Below are 20,191 nucleotides of genomic sequence, written 5' to 3' on the forward strand. Positions count from 1 at the left end.
ACACAGGATGGTCAGGGAAGGTGCATCTTTCAGAACACAGGCCTGTTCCGAAAGCTGCAAGCAGGGACTTTCTTTCCAGACTGGCAGATTACCATTGAGGATATTGAAATGCCAACAGTGACCCTGGGAGACCCAGCCTACCTCTTACTCCCATGGCTCATGAAGCCGCACACTGGCCACCTCGACAGCAGCAAGGAGCACTTCAGCTACAGGCTCAGCAGGTACAGAATGACAGTTGAATGTGCCTTTGGCCATTTGAAAGGCCACTGTGCTGTCTACTCATGAGATTAGATCTCAGTGAAAAAAAATCTGAATGGTTATATCTGCCTGCTGCATGCTTCATAATATCTGTGAAGCAAAAGGGGAAAGTTGCCATCCAGGTAGAGGTCAGAGGTGGAATGGCTGTCTGCTGATTTTGAGCAGCCAGATACCAGGGCTATAAGAAGAGCTCAACAGGGAGCTATATAGTTCAGGGAGGCTTTGTTTTAATAGCGAGCTACGGTAATGTGTGTTGCTGTAGTGTGTTCTGCCTGGGTATTTTTGTTTGTTTTTTTGGTTTTTTGGTTGTTGTTCTTTTTTTTTTTGCATCCCGGTACGAACCTTGTAACGAGTGCTTTGTGTGTAGTAATATAACATTGCAAATGCACCTATTGCTATTATCTGTGAACGATGTCAGCTCTGGACAAGATATGTCGTGAACTAGATGAATTAAGTTTCCATAAATAGACTTTTATTCCAAACCCATGCAAACAGACACATTTATAACTGAATGAAACTTTATGAATACAGGGAAGAGAACCTTTGAAGGGGAAAGAATAGTCATTTTCATTTCACAAACACATACACCAACCGTTTGTCTCACAGGTCAGTGTATGTGCGGCTGTGATTGTTTGTACTCTCTCCCAAGGTGGAGTGATGGGGGTAATGCAGTGGCCCCGGATACCACTGGGAATGTGGAAGGGTGAGTAGGGAGGTCCCAGAATGCAGTTCTCTATGGGCTGCAGAGGGAGGCGAACACGGGTCTATTGAACCTGAAGGTCAACAAGAGTTTCTAGCATGTCTGCTTGCTGCTTGAGAAGTGGTAGCATCTTCCGCTGCACATCTCTCTCCTTTTCCTGTGATTTTCTCCTCTCCACTCTATCCCTGTCCATTCTGTCCATGAGAGTGATACTCCAAGCTCTGTGCTCGGTGTCTGAAGCACCAGAAGCTTGCAGGATCTCTTGGAACATGTCATCTCACGTCCTCTTCCTTCTCCTCCTCATTTGGCTGAGCCACTTTGCTGGTGTAGACGGAGACACCCTCCAGGCCACATTTCTAGCTGCAAAAGATAAAATACACAGAGGTACTATTGAGAGTGTATTCACAAGATAAATGGGTGGACTGAACTCACTCCCCTTGATCCACACAAGTTGCAAGCACTACATAAAGCACGGTGGCAGTCCCAGCCATGGTGAGTATGGTCCGGGGGAGGAGGAGGAAGGAGGCAAATTGGGACAATAAAGGCTCAATAAGGCAGCTCACAGATATGAGTACATATCTGGATAGGGCAGTTGAACTGAATACTGGCACTATTTTGCACAGGTGGTGGAGATTTTAGCTGATATCTCACTCCAGAGGCTGAAAGAGAATAGCTCTTGCAGGCATCTGGCTGCAGACTGGGGCCATATGCTGCTAGCCTGTGTGCTGAAATGGTGCCTGCTGAAGTAATTGCTGAGTGGCATGGGAAATTCTCCTCCCACAGCAGAAGGAATAAGGCAGCTCTCCCCAGAAACCTTCAGCAGAGGATGCAGACTACCTACAGGAAAACTTCCTTGAGATCCTATGGAGGATTCATGGGACATCCCGATGCACATGAACAAACTGTTCTGCAGGGCCCCCTCTGCCTAGCTGAACAGGGGAATGAGAAGCAGAGAGCAACTCTGACTCTATTGGTTATATCACTACCTCTTCTAGCATGGTTAAAAAAGCATAAATGAACAGATGTGTCTCTGCCATATCAAAGCAAATTGCAAACTTACCAGAGTTTCCTTCCCCCTGCATTAAGCTCACCTGTGCTGGACTTTATAGGGACTGGCTCGACTGCTCTGGAGTCAAACCAGGTCCTGGCTTGCTGTGCCACTGGATCCCCCAATCGCCTGTCCCCCATACTCCTCCTTCTCCTCTTCCTCATCCAACACCTCCTCCTCACTGTTCACACCAGGGACCTGTGACTCTGGCTTGTCCGAAGTATCCAGGAGGTTCTTGGGGGTGGTGGTGGGCGCTCCGCTGAGGATAGCTCTTTGTAAAATAAGCGGGTTAAGAGGTGTTTAGTTAGCTGTCATTATATCATTGTTCAGAAAGGTTTGAAACTTCTCTTTTTTGACTCAATGTAGCTGTAGTAACTCCTTTAGCATTAATGAAAATTAAGTGCATCCAAGGAGAGGACCAAATTCTGCTTTGAGTTTTCCAAGTGCAAATCAGGAGTAACTCTATGAAAGTCAGTACTGGTTTTCCAGATAAATCGGTCTGCCCATGACTCATTTTTATTCACATTGCCATTTTCCACTACATATGCTTTCAGTGTATCATACCTGATTGCCCTTATTTATTTATTTTGAATGGATGGAGCTGGCAAGATGATAAAACCTAATGGTAACCAGTGAAAGTAAATTGAGTTAACTGGATTTACAGCGGTTTAGCTGAGAGTAGGATTTGACCCAGTTAAAGCTTTTAGTCATTTGGGGGGAGGGGTGTAGAAAATTAATATCCCACTCCTGTAAAAATATGGTTTAAATCATTTAACAGTTAATGGGAACTACTTCAGCTCTTAATAGCATGAAGTCCAAATGTTGATTGCTATTTTCCTTCAATGGTTCAAAGCTATCCAATGGTTCAAAGCAGGGGAGGTCATTCTGAATGAAAATCTCTTCCCTCAAATTAAAAAGTCTTGTGTAGTCAACTGAATTGCAAGCATGGTGATTTTCCTTGCTATATCATATTCATTACATTTGCCAATCAGGTTTGAATATGGGACTGTGGTTGTGTATTGGGGGATGTTTACTGATCTTATATTAAAAGAGGCTGAACTTAGCTCCAACTGGCTGACGTAAAACATTTGCACATAGAAGTTTCACATTGCAGATTTTAAACTGATCACTCTTAAAGGACTCAGTGAGTACTGACATACATAAAACTTCAGGAAAGGCTAGAATTAAGCTTAATGAAATCTTCCAAAGATACCTGTTACATTTGAGCTTGGGAAGGGAAGTTCATTCATCCTCCATTTTTCATAAAATGCAATGGCTGAAGAATAAACCTTAAATCAGTTTTTGGTTTCAGGGATTGTCTTTCCAGCAAGGCAGGTAACTATTTTTATACAAGGTGATATTGTGCTTTTTTCATATTTCCATATAAGGGGAAACAATTATTTCTGTTCTGGATGAAAAAAGATATTAGCTCTTCATGGACCTATTCCTACATAACTTAAAACTTGGTTTTAAAATCCTAGGTACATCAGAATCTTGAAAGGAAATCAACTGAAAAAGTTGTCTTCTCTTCCTTTTTTTCTTAGTATTGGTCAATTTCTCTACACAATGTTAAAATGTACTTATGGCAATGGATATTAATTAGTTTGATGGGGTGTCTGCCCCACACTGGTGGAGAAAGGGTTAAAAGCAGCCCTGGGGAGGCTGTGCAGCAGACAGCCAATCAGTGAGGGGCTGCAAGAAGCAGCCAATCAGGGCAGAGCAGGCCCATATATAAAGAGAACTGCAGGGCAGAGAAGGCAGTTCTCTTTTGGGAACCTATGGAGAAGGGACTGGCTCTCTGAAGGGCTGATGGAACTGCTAGCACCCTGGACAGAGCAGAGCAGAGCAGAGCAGAGCAGAGCAGAGCAGAGCAGTGCAGTGCTCGGTTGGGTTGGGTTGGGTCAGGGGAGTGAGAGGGAGGTCCAACCAGATTGGCTGAAAGACTGAAGCCCTGATACAGGGACAGAGAAGGTGCTAAGGCTATGGGGAACTGTGCCAGGGAAATGGATGGTGGGGGTTGAAGGAGATGCAGTGCATGGCTGCTGCATAGAGGGTCCCTGGGTTGGGACCTGGAGTAATGGGTGGGTCTGGGTCCTCCCCCACCCCCACCTGACCCCACTTGCCACTTCAGCACTGGGCCCCAGCAAGTCTAATGCGAGCCTTGGTGACCCCATTAAAACAGGTCCCAACCCACTTCGGGGTCCCAACCCATAGTTTGAGAACCGCTGCATAGCACATCCTTCTACATCACTTCTGCCTTATACAGACAGAGCTTAACTCTGTTTGTTCTCATCCACCTTCCTGGCTCTGTCAGGCATTGGGAGACAGCAATATCTAGGCCTGACCAAACAGAGATACATTTCCTCCTTCTATTGGTGATGCTGTTCAGGGTAAAGAGCATCTTACTAGTTCCCACTGTGGCCGAACATGTACATTGAATAGGGGAGGTTGTGGGTGGGACCCCAAAATGAAGATATGGGGGGGGGGAGAGAGAGGAGGGAGAGGAAAGGACAGGTACCGATTACCATGATTTGGATCTTTGGGAAGAGAGAACAACCTCAAACTGAAATGCATTTCCACTAGGAAATGTCATGGACAATTGTACTTTATTATTACTATGTTCATAGCACCTAGAAGTCCTAGTCATGGAGTTGTGCTAGGTGTTGTGCTAATACAGAACACAGGCATTCATTTTTTACATCGTCATCCCCTGCAAAGAATTGACAATATCATTATTGAAGCTTTATTGATGAAAGGATAGGTTTTTGAGAATACAAATCAAGATTAAAAAAGAAATACCTTTGCTGTAGAAGCTAATGCTATTTTAGCTCAAGAATCAATATCGGAATTTTCACTTAAACCTGGTTTCAATCCTCAAAATTGTCTCCTATTGATCTTTTAAGCACAACAAAATACCTTAGTGGAGATGGTCAGAAAAATGTTGTTTTGAAATTTCTATGAGAAATGGAAAACATTGACATGGAAAATTTTTAAATTGTGAAAAATGTCCGTCTCTATACCAGACTATAACAAATGAGAGAACCTAATGAACAAATATATTTCGAAAACATCCAAACATACCTAATTTATCTAGGATAGATTCTTCAGCAGGGAAAAGTAACCCTCTGAACCCAACAACACACAATAAGTCACTGACTACTCAGTATTACTGAGGTGTACTCTTCAGTGAGAATTGAAACTTCTCTGGTTCTCAATGTCCCCTAGGGACAAGTGGGGAACTCGAGTCCGCATCAGTTACAAAAAACAGGTTTTTGCTAGTCCTTGCTCTCCAGAAACAACCTGTGAGCTTTGTTGCCAACAACAATTGTGCAATTAGAACTTGGTTAACTATTCTATAGATGAGACACAAGTCAGAGAAGATTTTGCTGTATTCCCCCACAGCTGCACTAGCTCTGCAATGATAAGTAAAAATTAGTGAAATAATATTTCTGTCTGTAACATTAGAGAAGATGTGTCAGAATGTACAGTGGAGGGAAACTGATGAGTGAGAAGGTGACTTTCTAACCACAACCACATTTTAAGTGACAAAGTATCCCCATGGTTTCAAGTATAACTTTTTTTTTTTTTAACCTTAAGTCAATGACCACTTCTGTTTGGCAACTGATTTTTGTGAGTCCCTTGAGCAGTAATTTAAGAGAGGTTTCACCGTACTATAGTTACAAACAGGAATCACATTACCAGCTGCTGAAAAACAAACAGATCTGGGGTGGAAAGTAACATCCAGTGCACAGCACACGTCACCACAGTGAGAATAGAAATTTTGGCCAATGAAACAGTGGTAAGCCCCTTACAATTATGAAAAATGCTATGGAATGTTGAATGTCCTCACAGAGCAAACAGGATCTTGGTTTTAAAGGGTTGGGTCAGATCACCTTGCACCAGTTTGGGTGAATAAGGGTAAATATCACCACCCTATACTAGCTAATCCCCTGAACTCTAAGAAGAATCCACCTTGAGGAAGAGAATGTGAGGCCACTATTCTTGCTTAATTTCTACTGGATCAGGACAGAAGAGTTTCCATCTGTGCTCCTGGTGGATGCTGCAAAGGAGACCTGCTGAATTAGAACATCCCCAGTTGTTATGGACATTCCCCCTCCCTGACCTTGAAAGATGCATGGGGACTGGCCAGGAAGTTGGGTTATGGCTGCTTTGCCCCACCACAGTCTTACTGCTGGTTGTACTTTACACTGATCAAGGGTTTATACCAGCAGAAACTGGTATAGAGCCTGGCATGAATTTAGCCTGTTGTCCAAGAGACTCACATAGTAATCTTATTCTTTGCACTTATTCAGTGCTTGTCATACATAGATTTAAATCGCTTTCCAGAGCTGGGTGAGCATTATTACAGAATTCTTCACTAAAAATCCTACTTACTGTTCTGATGAAGGAATACCATTGAATGACACTAAGTCTCTGCACACAACTTCCTACCTATAGGATGAACTTGAAAGGACAGGACTGTGTTTTTATATTGTTGCAATAAACTCAGTGGGGCTAGATTCTCATCCTAGTTACACTGATGTGTCAATAAAGTGACTCTGAATGTACTAGTGCAACTGAGATCAGACTGTGGCTCAGTGACTTTCCATTGTTGCCATTTAATAACTGTCCTTTAAAAAATATTAAGATGTACGATGTTCATATCTGGACTTTAATCAGAGAATGGAGGTATTTGATTTAAAAGTAGCCGTGAAATGTTAAAAGTGGGTCAAAGAAGCCTAAGATCTTTCTCAGAATTCAAAACGCACATACAGTATGTGAAATGTTCTATCCTAGTCTGTAAGGGGGAAGGGGTGTAACTAGCATTTCCTCTTCTGTAAATTTTCAGACTGGAATGCAATAGCACATCTGTATGGAATTAACATGGCATCTCTCCCTGGTACATACAGATTCATGTGACTGCACAACTAGAGTCTGTGATCTTGAGTCCTGATTTGTTTTACCTAGTAAAAACATCAGGATTGATTGTACCTACAGGTCCAATAATTAAAAAGGATAATATGATCTTTCTTAAAAAATAAAGTCATCAGCCAACCTTGTAGTAGTTTCAGCACTTACACCCTGTATTTGTGCTTCAGAGACACTCTTCAGCAGGCTAAACACCAAACCAAACATTTACATTTTTAGTCACTGCTAATAGATTCTAGACAGTCAAGAAAATAGTGTGCTACTTTATCTAAATCATATCTTGCAACATTTCTGATGACTCCCAATGTCCTAGTTAGTATGTCATTGGTATAAGTGAGTTGCTTTAAAAGTACAGTTTTGATATGTCAGATAGAAACATTCCCCACAGATCTTTGGGTGTGATTTCATCACTGCGTTATACCAGTTTGGCACTGGTCTAGCACTATTGAAATCAATGGAATTACACCAGCATAAAACTGGATTAATGCAATGGCAGATCAGTCCTGATAAATGTTGTACTGATACAAGTTAATGATGTATTCCTCCCTAGTGATTGAGGAAAAAATATTTTTTTATGTATGTATTTATGCAATCTTTTTAAAAGTCACAAACTACCAATTGGAGTTCTACATGCTGAGCACTTGCAGATTTGAATCCTAGATAAATTTAGTATCTGACAATATTTAAATACGCAAGTGGGCCAGAAGTTACAGATTTAATATTCCTTGGAAATGTGTTCATCTGTGTACCCAGGGATTGTCACCATAGTAGGATATGTTAGTACCTAATGTACATTAAGCTTTCACCCTCCTGTTTCTCATAAACAGGACCTGGGTGCAGCTGCATTAAGGATGTGCATAAATTATTTGGAAAAAGGAGTAAACAGGGACATAGCAAAACTTGCAGATGATACAAAACTACTGAAGATGGTTAAATCCCAGGCAGACCGCGAAGAGCTATGAAAGGATCTCACAAAACTGGGTGACTGGGCAACAAATTGCAGATGAAATTCAATATTGATAAATACAAAGTAATACACATTGGAAAATATAATTCCAACTATACATATAAAATTATGGGGTCAAAATTAGCTGTTACCATTCAACAAACAGATCTTGGAGTCATTGTGGATAGTTCTCTGAAAACATCCACTCAATGTGCAGCAGCAGTCAAAAAAGCGAACAGAATACTGGGAACCATTAAGAAATGACTAGATAAAACAGAAAATATTATATTGCCTCTATATAAATCCATGATATGCCCACATCTTGAATACTGCATGCAGATGTGGTCGCCCCATCTCAAAAAAGGGCAACAAAAATGATTAGGGGTATAGAATGGCTTCCATATAAGGAGAGATTAATAAAATGGACTTTTCAGCTTGGAAAAGAGACTGAGGGGGGATATGATTGAGGTCTATAAAATCATGACTGGTGTGGAGAAAGTAAATAAGGAAATGTTATTTACTCCTTCTCCTAACACAAGAACTAGGGGTCTTTAATAGGCAGCAGGTTTAAAACAAACAAAAGGAAGTATTTCTTCACACAATCAACCTGTGGAACTCTTTGCCAGAGGATGTTGTGAAAGCCAAGAATATAACAGGGTTCAAAAAAGAACTAGGTAAGTTCATGGAGGATAGATCCATCAATGGCTATTATCCCTGTCCATCTTGGTTGGTGTCCCTAGCCTTTGTTTGCTAGAAGCTGGGAATGGGCAACAGGGAATGGATCACTTGATTCCCCGTTCTGTTCATTCCCTCTGGGGCAACTGGCATTGGCCATTGTCAGAAGACAGGATTATGGACTAAATGGACCTTTGGTATGACCAAGTATGGCTGTTTTTATGTTCTTATCTAATGTGCTTGAAAATATTATGCATCACAAAACTGGATTATCTCTCTTGGTAACTGGCAGGACTATGGAACAGTTCTTCAATATACTACACATTATTATTATGTATTGATTTATATATATTTTTTCTATTGTAGAAAAGAAATGCCTAAAGGCCTCAATATGACAAGGCCCAATTTTGCTAGGCACTGTATAAACAATTAGTAAGGTATTATCCTTTCCCTGAAGACTTGTGCTAAGATGACAATAAACCTAGCCAGCACAGAGAAGAAGGCAGTCAACATATATAAAAATTGTATACATACCTATAATATATTGTTAAATTTAATACATGCACATGAAATACAACTGGTTACCTGTAAGCCTATACGCTTATTTATTTTTAAAAAGATTGTATTTATTTAGGACTGCATTCACTGGTGAGATTCCAAAACAGGTAAGTGAAATGGTGTGGTTCTGTTGCACTGGGGCAGAAAGGGAGCAGAGGTGGGGAAAGAAGCAAGGGGCAGGAATCCAAGGGGCCATGTGGGGCTGGCATAGAGTTCAGCTCTGTATAGGGTTTTCACGTCCTCTCATTGCCTTTTCCTCTCACACAATGGTTTCCAACAGATTTTAACCCAATGGTCCCCAAACTTTTTACTTTGTGACCCTCTTACTCCTGTCCATGCCCCTCCCCAGCCATGGTTGGGAGTGGTGCCAAGGTTGGGACCAGGGCTGATGCTGGGGCTGGAGTCTTGGCCTGGGTGGGAGTCGGGGCAAAGGCCGGGAGCAGGGGCCATGGCTGGGAGCAGGGCCAGATGTGGAGCTGGGGCCATGCCTCAGCGGGGAGCTGGGAGGTGGGGCCACAGCTGGGAGCTGGGTGGTGCTCCCTCCCTGCTTCCAATGGGGGCTGACCCAGGCCCTTCTGTGTCCCCTAGGCATTCCTCTGTGCCCCCCCAAGCATTCCTCACTGTCTTTCCAGCACATGCTAGTAATTTTGAATCTTTGTTTTATCTGGAGGCAGACTATATAACTGAAAGTAGCCATTTTCCAAGGCATTCAGTTTCCATGTCATTAGCACTTGTGCCAGATTTGGCTGCCACGTTATAAAATGCAGAGGTGTGGGTTATGGCCTTCCATTTTAGCTCTAGTAACTTTTCATTGTAACATCTCTGCCAAGTTACTGACTTATGGGTAGCTTAATGACATATTTTATTCCCAGTCCTTGTAAACTTGGGAGAATGTTCACTGCTGAACTGTGAAGTGTGCAGTTTAATTTGATCTGAAAAGTCCATGTCTGGTGAATATAGAAACTGTGTAATGATTACAGATTTACTTTGTATCCTCTCATTTGATGTCTGAAGTACTTGGAACAGCTGTGTTGTCAACTATCCACAAATATTCATTTCTATTCTTCTACAGTAAACTCACTACTTGATGCTGCTGTGATCTCTGTGCTACTACTAAGATTTCCTTGTGGGAGACTCTGTGGCATTAGCAGATCTCACACTTCGCTATGCTTTTCAATTTTTTTTCCTCATGCCAACCTAGGCTATCGCTTCCTTTTGCCACTTTTTACATTTTTCTTTCTCACAATCTTACCTATATTCAACGTTTTATTTCTTGTTTAATTATCTGAGATAGTATTTTCTTTCCTTTGATCATGAATCCACCCATTTCACAGTTTCTTAGTGGTTTCTTTATGTCTGTGTTTGAGTTGCATTGTCCTGAGGCCATGCTTATTATTATATTATCCTTACTGTGTCTTCTTTCAGGGCATCTTCTTTTTGCTTTGTTTGTAGGTAGATTCTCATTGATTAGATTCCTTTGTGCTTCTACTTCATCTTCCCTTTTCTGTCTCTTGACTTAATTTTATATATGCAAAGGAAAACATATCCACATTACCTTTTTTTCTGGTTTATAGCTGGTTTTCAGTTTACACAGTTGCAGTTTAAGCAACAGCCTCAGAATCATTGGTGTTGTACAATATAGCAGATTGCAATTATCACTGCTAAAGTCTTTTCATTTTGCATAAATCTAGAAAGTACTTCTGCGAGTACTTTAGATGCATATATGTGTTCCCCTATTTCTCTTTTCATCAGCACCACCTTTAGTCCTGATTGCAGTGTATCTCCAGGTAATTTAACCAGATGGATGCATTATAATGGTATTGAGGGCCAGTAGATAAGACACTAGGACTCAGAAGAGGTGGGTTCTCTATTGCTGACCTTGGGCAAATCATTTAATCTTTATACAGTACCTTGTTTTCTCTATCTGTAAAATGGAAATTATGATTAATGTGCTTGTAAGTCTAAAGAAGTAACTTACTGTACAAGATTGTTACTGTTATTTACTATAGCTTAAAACTGTTTCCCTATCTCTTCTCCCCCGCCGCCTTCTTCCCCCCTTCCATTCATTGGATGATTCTCACTTTTCCTCCTAGGAAAAACAAACATTTGTTTCAAAGGATTAGTTACAACCCACTAGACAATTGGATTAACTTAAGGTATATTCTTTAAGTCTTGCATTTAAATGATTTACACATGTACACAGCAGCCTATGCAGACAAATGATATAAGTAACACAAGGGTATTAACTATCTGTTATAATAGGAGATAGAAATCCAGTATTTTGTGCTCCAAATTTATTTGTAAACTAGATACGGTATAGGATAGCTCTCATTATCACAGACAGGTGAAATACTCCACTGATGTAATCAGTGTAGCTTCACTGAAGTAAATGGAGCTCTGTCAGTTCACACCAATGTAGGATTTGGCCCAGGGTGTGATATAGCATCGTTATACACAAGTAGGCAGTTATGTTAGATATGGCCTAGTCAGCTCCCAATGCCAGTGATTTAGGCAGGTGCATGACACTGATCATACATGTGGAACATCTGATTTATTTTATCATTAACATATACACCTCTACCCCTATATAACGCTGTCCTCGGGAGCCAAAAATTTTTACCGCATTATAGGTGAAACCGCGTTATATTGAACTTGCTTTGGTCCGCCAGAGTGTGCAGCCCCGCCGGAGCACTGCTTTACTGCGTTATATCCAAATTCGTGTTATATCGGGTCGTGTTATATCTGGGTAGAGTGAACTATTTTAAAACTTAGTCGAAGTTTTATGTGAATTTAAAGTATACTGGGAGCATATGGAGTCCATCTGATATTTAATGAATACATATTGGAAGATCAAAGTAGTACAGACCTGCTGTGGCATTAGCAAAGTGGGATCAAGGCCAGGCCATGGGTAGATCTTTGAAGCTGCAAGGTTTTTTTTTTATTATTATTATTATACAGTGAGGACCAACCAGATCTCGCTCATTTGGGCAACATTTTAAAGCAAGTTTTAAAGATCTCCAAATGGCAATGAAGAATTTGCAAAGTACTAGTACAGTGGTGACAGAAAACGGGGTGATACATTGTACAAAAATGGGTAGGAAAATCTAACAGTGGAATGGGCAGGATCACTTTATAGCAAGGGTAAAAAAAGGTCATGAATTCTGAGGAAATGGTCCTGCAGAAATGTTTAGACATTGGTGAAAAGGGGTAAATTGATTCACTTTAATACCGCATTATTTTTATTTCACTGCTTTGTAATTCTTGTGAATGCAAAGTTGCATATATGCAAGTGAATAACTTTAAGCAATAAGGTGTTGCTTTCTCAAGTATCACCACACTTATACTACCACTAATACCACCACACCAGTTATCAGTTTTAACAAACATGTCAATGCTCCAAGACTGTTAACAGGGACAGAGACTGGTTGCAAGAAACACAGGCAACATCACCACAGATGGGTGCAAGGGAGAGAGAAGGGATAAAGTGCACTTAAGGAAAATATATCTGCAAAATCAAGGTGGGCTTATAAAGAGACTAGTCAATTATAAGTTGATTGGTAGAAGACATGCCTCACCTCAGTTTACAAGAGCTGTATGTATAATATCAATATATGTGTAATCAAACATTTTGATTATTATTATTATTAAACATAAAGATCCCATTTTGCCACTCTTACTCACATTGAAGAATTATCTTGCTATGCAAGTAGCCCCATTGCAATCAATAGAAGGTGGCAGAGTCTGGTTCTGAGCTTTTGTATAAAGTTCTATTTTGTTAATTCACTATGTCTCCCTTTTGTTCTATTTCCCTTCCTTCATTGGTTGGTTCTTTCTGCTATATACCCCCAATCCTTGTGTATATAGCAGAATCTTTTCAGTGTCTTTTCTCTTTTTTTCTATTATGTTTTATCATTTTAAATCTCCTTTCCTTCCCTCATGTTCTGTTAATGTCTACCTTCTTGTCTGTCTTTTTTTTTTCTCACTTCCCTCCTTCAATGTCTCTTCTGATGTTTTACTAGCTTGCAGGGTAGAGTGGGGCTAAATCATGAAAGGCCTGAAAGACTAGAAGCTTGAATCAGGGTGTTGAGGTGAAGGGGGAGCCAGTGGAGGGACTCTCTGAGGGTATATCTACAGAGCGATTAAAAACCCACAGTTGGCCCATGCCTGCTGACTCAGGCTCACACTAAGGAGCTCTTTAATTGCAGCATAGATGGTTTGGAATCAGGCTGCAGCCCAAGCTCCAGGACCCTCCCATCTCAGAGGGTCCTAGAGCCCAGGCTTGAGCCCGAGCCCAAACATCTACACCACAATTAAACAGTCCCTTAGCCCAAGCCCTGTAAGTCTGAGTCTGCTGGCATAGGTCAGTGGTGGGTTTTTAACTGCTGTGTAGACATACCCAGAGGGGGCTGTTGTGGTCAGGAGTGTGAGACAGGAAAATCATCTTGGCAACAGCATTCTGAATAGACTTGAGTCAAGCAAGGTTGCAGTATACAGGATCCTAAATGAGGAGGTTGCAGCAGTTAAAATGGAAATTGTGTGGTGAAAGAGTTCCAGCTGTGTGGACAGAGAAGAAAAGGCCTGAATGTGTGGATCCAGCTAGAGGACACAGATGACATCCAAGTTACAGGCTTGAGTAACAGTGAGGCTGGTGGTGGTGTCTATAGTTTTAGAGAAGGAAGAGAATGGGCAGGAAAAGTTCAAGAGCCCAATTTTGTCCATGTTGATTTTAACATTGACAAAGGCTGAGATAGCTCATTAGAAAAACAAACTAGATTTCTGAGTCATTGGCACACTGATAGTAGTCAGTCATGCTTCCACATAAGAGCACTCAATGTATGTCTACACTGAAATAAAAAACTCATGGCTAGCTCAGGCTGCGGGGCTATAAAACAGTGTAGACATTTGGGCTTGGGCTGGAGCCCAGGCTTTCGAACCTGGAGTTCCAGGGCCTGGGCTCCAGCCTGAGCCCAAACATGTATGCTGCAATTTTATAGCCCCAAGAGCCAGCTGATACCAGCCACCTGTGGGTATTTTTTTTATTGCAGTGTAGATGTACACTGTGACATTAGGCTCCAAATTCCAACATTCAAAGGTGACTTAGGCACTTAGCACCTGAGTCTCATTGAGACTCAATAGATAATTCATAATTTGCTCTATTGAAAGTGGGCGTGACCCACCAAAAACAACCCCACAGACTTTTTTGGGAGTAAAACATAAATCTCTAATTTCCATGTGTTTGGAATATAACTTCACAATTTACTTTTTTTTTCAGTCTTTTTCTTTTGCTCTATACCTTGCACCCATTTTAAAAATACGTATACTGTACTAGGGGAAGCCTAAGGTTGCTTTTGGGGGAGGGAAACTTTGCTAGCCAGTTATATATCACAGTAGCCATTTTAACAGTTTTAAATGACTAAATGTATGCAAATGTGGTATCAAATGTACACAAATTGAAAAGAAATTATGGATCTAATCCTTCAACCCTTGTTCAGGCAAGTGACTTTAAATTAAATGGAAGACTTTTTGTAAAACACAGGGTTCTTCCACGAGAGATTCAAATGTTCTCAATTCTATAAAATGAAAGCAAGCTGGGTCAGGATTCCTAGAGAAAAGGGCTAGTTTTTATGCTGGCACAGTCTATTGGCATGGGTATTTTTTTTAATACTTGTACAGGTATCTAGACTTGGATAGATGCTTTTAATATAGCTAAGTAAATAATGTGGGTGAATGTGTATTTAAGCTCACTAATCAAATATGGACATGGGAGAACATCCTGTTTAAGATTAAAAATGATCATATGGCCAACAGCTCAAACTTATATGGATCCTATTTTACTAAAGTAATAGTATGACAAATCACACTTTGCACTATTCTCAGAGTACTAATAAACTAGGACTATATATACTTAACTCCTCCTACTCTTTTCCCCAATAAAGGATCTTTTTTGGAAAAAGTCAAGTAGTTAGGAAAAAAGAGTACTTCCCTAAACTAGCCAGTTTTAAATGGAACAGTTTCAAGTGGGAATGTTTGATATATCTAAGTTTAGACTTGACCATTTTCTGCTCAGAGAGGAAATAAGATTTCATGATCTCTGTCACTATTGGTAAGATATGGAATAGAACTTCAGCTACTAGTTGTCTAGCTATTTTCCTTCCAGCTTCATCTGTTACAGGATATCCATATACCATGCTGAAGCTGGCAAGAGAATCTTTAGGAGTCACTGTGACAGTCTACTTTGATCATCGTCATGTTCCTATTATGCCTCCGGTGTTTAGCACAGCAACAAAGCTCCTCCACTCCTGTTTCTGGCAAGTCTTTCAATGGCTCCCCAGCTATGCCACATGTTTTTCAGCTCTGCTTCCACAGTTCTTCACCATGTTATTTTCGGACAGCCTCATTTTAGCTTGCCTTCAAGTGTCCATCTTATTGCTACTCTGGTGATGGAACCAGTTTCCATCCAAAGCATCTGACCGATCCATCTCCAACGCCTCCTGACAATGATGGTGCTCAGATCCTCTTGGCTGCACTGTGTCAGTGGAGGACATAATTATAATGACCTAGCTCTAGAAGAACTAGACCTTTGACAATGTTTGGTTGGCAACACAGTATTCTTCCCTACACTAATTTGAAACAGCAGTGATTCCTTCAGCCTCTGAAGGCAGACAGTGTCTCAAAAGGTCCGTTTCTCCCCTCAGAAAGGTGTGACCAACCTCGTATTGAAGGACAGTTTTTACTGCAAGAGAATAATCCTCATCCCTTTCATGGGTGCCAGATTTGTATAACTTTTGGTGGTGCCCCAAATGAGTCCCAAGCAGAGCCATCCTGGACCAGATAGGAGGGACCGGGCCCCACACTTCAGGGAGATGCGGGGTCTAGGGCAGCCTCGGAGGTTAGCAGGGGGCCGGGGCCTGGCACTGACAGCAGCAAGCAACCTGACCCCAGCCCGCTCTGCTCCGCTGGCTCCTGGCATTGCTTGGGGGAGGGGGTGGAAGCTGAAAAGAGGCAGGGCAGGACTGGGGTCTTGGGGGGAATAAGGGGAGGGGGCAGAGGTGGAGTAGAGGTGGGGCAGGGGTGGAGTGGGGGTAGGGGCAGGAAGAGACTGAGCAGGCAGGCTGGGGCCAGGTGTGATGTTATTGACATAAACTGGGACCGTATAGATCATTGTTGCAACCAAGGTCCTGTAGTGGCACCCAAATCTTGTATAAAGGGGGTCAAATGGGGTGTCTAGGACAAGGTTATGGTTTACTGGTTATGATTATGCTGTCTATATGTGTGTATCAGTTTTGTAGTCGAAGTTATGAATATTGGCTCTATACTGTCTGTATGGCAAACTTATGCTATGCTTCTGGGTGACATCCCAGACAAGCTGAGATTAGCTCTGCCTAGCCTGCTTGATGGCCCATTAAGGACCATCAGCTATACAATGGACCCATTGAGAGAAGGCAGATACGCCTTGTAACTCAGCAAAGTATGCAGGGACTGGCCCATGTGACTCCAGACTCCATTTTGCTGTAATTTTCCACAGTAAGAACAAAGAGGTGTTCTTACACCTGGAAAAGACTATATAAGGCTGATGCCTCATCTCCATCTTCAATCCTGCTTCTTACCTCTGGAGGAATTTTGCTACAAACTGAAGCTCTGAACAAAGGACTGAGGACCCATCCCGGCTGGGGATGTATTCCAGAGACTTGATTTGAACCTGCAGTTTATTCCATCGCTGCTGCAAGCCTGAACCAAGAACTTTGCCATTACTGTATGTAATTGATTCCATTTAACCAATCCTAACTCTCATCTCTATCTTTTTCCTTTTATGAATAAACCTTTAGATTTTAGATTCTAAAGAATTGGCAGCAGCGTGATTTGTGGGTAAGATCTGATTTGTATATTGACCTGGGTCTGGGGCTTGGTCCTTTGGGATCAGGAGAACCTTTTTCTTTTACTGGGGTATTGGTTTTCATAACCATTTGTCCCCATAACGAGTGGCACTGGTGGTAATACTGGGAAACTGGAGTGTCTAAGGAGATTGCTTGTGAGACTTGCGATTAGCCAGTGGGATGAGACCGAAGTCTTAGTCTGGCTGGTTTGGTTTGCCTTAGAGGTGGAAAAACCCCAGCCTTGGGCTGTAACTGCCCTGTTTTAGCAATTTGTCCTGAGTTGGTGCTCTCAGTTGGGTTCCGCCAGAACCGCATTGTCACACCAGGTCACTTGTTGCTGCCGGCACCAGGCCCTCCGCTAATCCCCCAGGCTGCCCTGGATCCGCATCCCCCTGAAGCATGGGGCCCCCAAAAGTGCAGAGTCCGGGGCGGTTGCCCCAGTCCAACCTAGGGACAGGACGGCTCTGAAAATTTAAACCCAAACATTGGTGGAGCTGGGCCCATGTTCCTGACTATTGGTGGAGCCCAGGCATCCTGGGCCCATATAAGTTGCTGCCTATGATCCCTTCTGCATCTCGCCTGCACCTGAAAACAGAAGTAAAAATTGCCAGCTCTGTGCAGGTAACTGGAAGCTACTTGGAAAAAGTACCAAGGGTACAGCAGTAGCCATGATATTGTGAGAAGTCTTCCTCAAGAGCATTTTAATCACTCAGGCCCGTCTTCATAAATGAAGAAAACTGAATGTCTCCCCTTTACTACCAAAGCAATGACAAATGTTTGTAAAAAACAAAACAACCCACCCCTGGTTAGGTTGGTCAGACTCACAAACCTTTAAGGTGAATCTACGCCAGTTTTTGAGCACTTGTTTAATTTTCAACAAATCTAGGTATGTTTATGGTTTTGGGTGGAAACTAAGCAAACATAGACAAGAAATCAGGTAAACAAGCTGATTATTGCTTTGATGTTTGAGGTTTATTTGAAACGGAAACACAAAGCAACCCCAACAAGCAGGAACATCCAAGCAAAGTAAAGAAAGTTTTGCAAATCATAACTTGTTATTATCTAGGCCTTCCAGAGAAGTCACTAAACTCTCATACAAATACACAAGGTTAAAAAAAAGGCAAAAGATGAAAATCTGATTCGCCTCTACAGTGCTACTGGTGTCCTCATTTAACTGCCGAGGTTTAGCTACTCAACCGCACACGCCTCGTGGAAGAATAAACATTCATTGTCTGGGCTCCCCAACCCAATCCCTCCTCCGGATGGACTGAAATTAGAACAAAGTCAGGCAAAAGGTCACGGATGGAAAGAGAGCAATTATGTGCCCTTTCACCGCGGGTAACTGTCCAATTTCCTCAACAGACCTCAGCTGCAGGATGGCTCCCACCACTGAAGGGGCTGCACTGCAGTTCTCCCCTTGCTGGCCAGATAACTAGCCCCAGCTGCCCACCTCCCCCAATGCCCCTTATGTGATCAGGTCTGTGGTCTTCTTGCATGTGAGGGTCGGTGCGTTCGAGATCCACTTCTGTGCCCCAGAGAAAAATAAATCCCTAGAGGGGAAGGGCGGAATTCGCTTTGGGAGCAACTCTGCACTGACTAACTCTCTGCACACGTAGCTCTAACTCCGTGGTCCCCCACCCCGGCACGTGGAAGGAGAGGGTCCTTACTACCCGAGCGGTTGCTAAGGAAAGAAAGAAACCGAGGGACCAAGGCAGCTTTTTCCTTTCCAAGAGAGCCCCCGGCACAGCGCCGTCTCCGGAGCGCCCGCTGCACCGAGCCGCCCCGAGACGCGAGGGGGAGAAAGGCGAAGTTATGAAATCGGGGGCCAAGGGGCCTGTGGAATGAAAGGACGGGGTCAGGAACCCCGCTCGCAGCCTCCTCGCCCCGCCTGCCTCTTATAACCTCATCCTCGCCCATCCCCCCCCCTTCCTCTCCCCGCAGCCCCTCCTCCTTCCACCCACCTCCCCATCTCTTCCCGCTGCACCCCCGCCCTTCTCTCCCAGTCCCTCCTCCTCCCCACCCACCTCCCCCTGGCTGCAGCCCCCCGCCCACGTGCTGGGAGCTGCGCGCTGCTCCCCACTGACTGACAGGCAGGCGGCCGCCCTGCCTCAAAACCCTCCAGCGCCTCGCATCCTTCAGCTCGCTCCTCCGCAGAGCAGCTCTCCGGGCCGCGGCTGCAGCGTCCGGGGCCCCTTCACCTTCCTGGCCTCGCCGCTTCTCCAGGATCCGTCTGTCAAACCGCTTGCTCTTCGGCCAGGATTGCTCTGCGCTCGGCACAGCTCCGGTGCAGCCTGGCTTTGCCCTAGTGACTCCTCGGGGTGCCGGGAGCTTCGCAGGGCCGGTCTGAAGCTCACCTCTGTCCCCGCTCTTTTGTAAATACGAAGCGCGTTGCGGAGCGATGCAGCCTGGAGCCCGCGGCGCACCGGCGCTTGCTCTCCCCGCGGCTTGCTGAAGTCGCTTTGGAAGAGGTGGCTGCAGCACCGTCCCTCCTGGGCAGGGAAAGAGGGAGCAGCGCCCCCCCCCCCCCAGCTGCCGAGCGCTGCGGCCTGAAGACGCCCCCCGAGTGGAAGTTGAATTATTTTGCAGCAGGCCTCCCTCCTGCTCGGGTTTTCCAGCTGTCCAGTCGCAGGATGGGGAGACGGCGCGGGCTTTGCCCGCAGCTTTATTGCTTGTGGCTGGGCTGTGTCGCGCTGTGGGCGCAGGGAGCAGCCGGGCAGCAAAAGCAACAGCAGGTCCGGCCCGCGGGGGGAACATACGCCATCTACCCAGCCTCGGAGAATCGGGAGGACGGAGCAGGGGCCGCCACCAGCCGGGTCCGAAGGAGAGGCCAGCAGGATGTGCTTAGGGGGTAGGGAAGCACTTCACCGCAAACGCACTTCCATGCTGCTCACATCTACTGCACACAATGCAGCATAGCCACCCCCGAGCAGCCCCTTCCCGCTCACCTCTCTGCAACACAGCGCCACGAGCACTTCCATGCAGTCCACAAGCAGCTCCGTATAATCCCCACAACTTCATGGATACACCCCCAATCCCTCCAGGCAGTCCACAGCCCCAGCCAGGCAAGCCCTATTCACCAACACCTCAGTGGAATCTATTACCAATCCGTGTAATCCCCACACCGCTACCTTCACACAATTCACAGCGGTTTCCATGTAACCTCTCCCCACTTCAAAACCGCAGCCGGTGGTTCTTGTGTTTGT

General features: G+C 43.8%; 1 protein-coding gene and 1 long non-coding RNA gene across 2 annotated transcripts in view; one reads left to right on the forward strand and one right to left on the reverse strand.

Annotated features, from left to right (window-relative positions):
- Window positions 1–714: 714 nt before the first annotated feature.
- On the reverse strand, window positions 715–19,431 carry LOC128839351 (uncharacterized). The gene is made up of 3 exons (XR_008445403.1): window positions 19,343–19,431; window positions 2,050–2,277; window positions 715–1,318 (listed from the first exon to the last, which is right to left on the reverse strand). It is a non-coding gene; the product is annotated as an uncharacterized LOC128839351 (long non-coding RNA).
- The window catches only part of FBN2 (fibrillin 2), a 268,195-nt gene continuing 267,055 nt past the window's right edge, over window positions 19,052–20,191 (forward strand). The window contains exon 1 of the mRNA XM_054032264.1: window positions 19,052–19,836. Within this exon, the coding sequence (XP_053888239.1) occupies window positions 19,619–19,836 (218 nt within the window). The 5' untranslated portion in view covers window positions 19,052–19,618. The remainder of the gene's footprint in view (window positions 19,837–20,191) is intronic.

This window comes from Malaclemys terrapin, chromosome 6 (genome assembly GCF_027887155.1).
Source record: "Malaclemys terrapin pileata isolate rMalTer1 chromosome 6, rMalTer1.hap1, whole genome shotgun sequence".
Lineage (NCBI taxonomy): Eukaryota > Metazoa > Chordata > Testudines > Emydidae > Malaclemys > Malaclemys terrapin.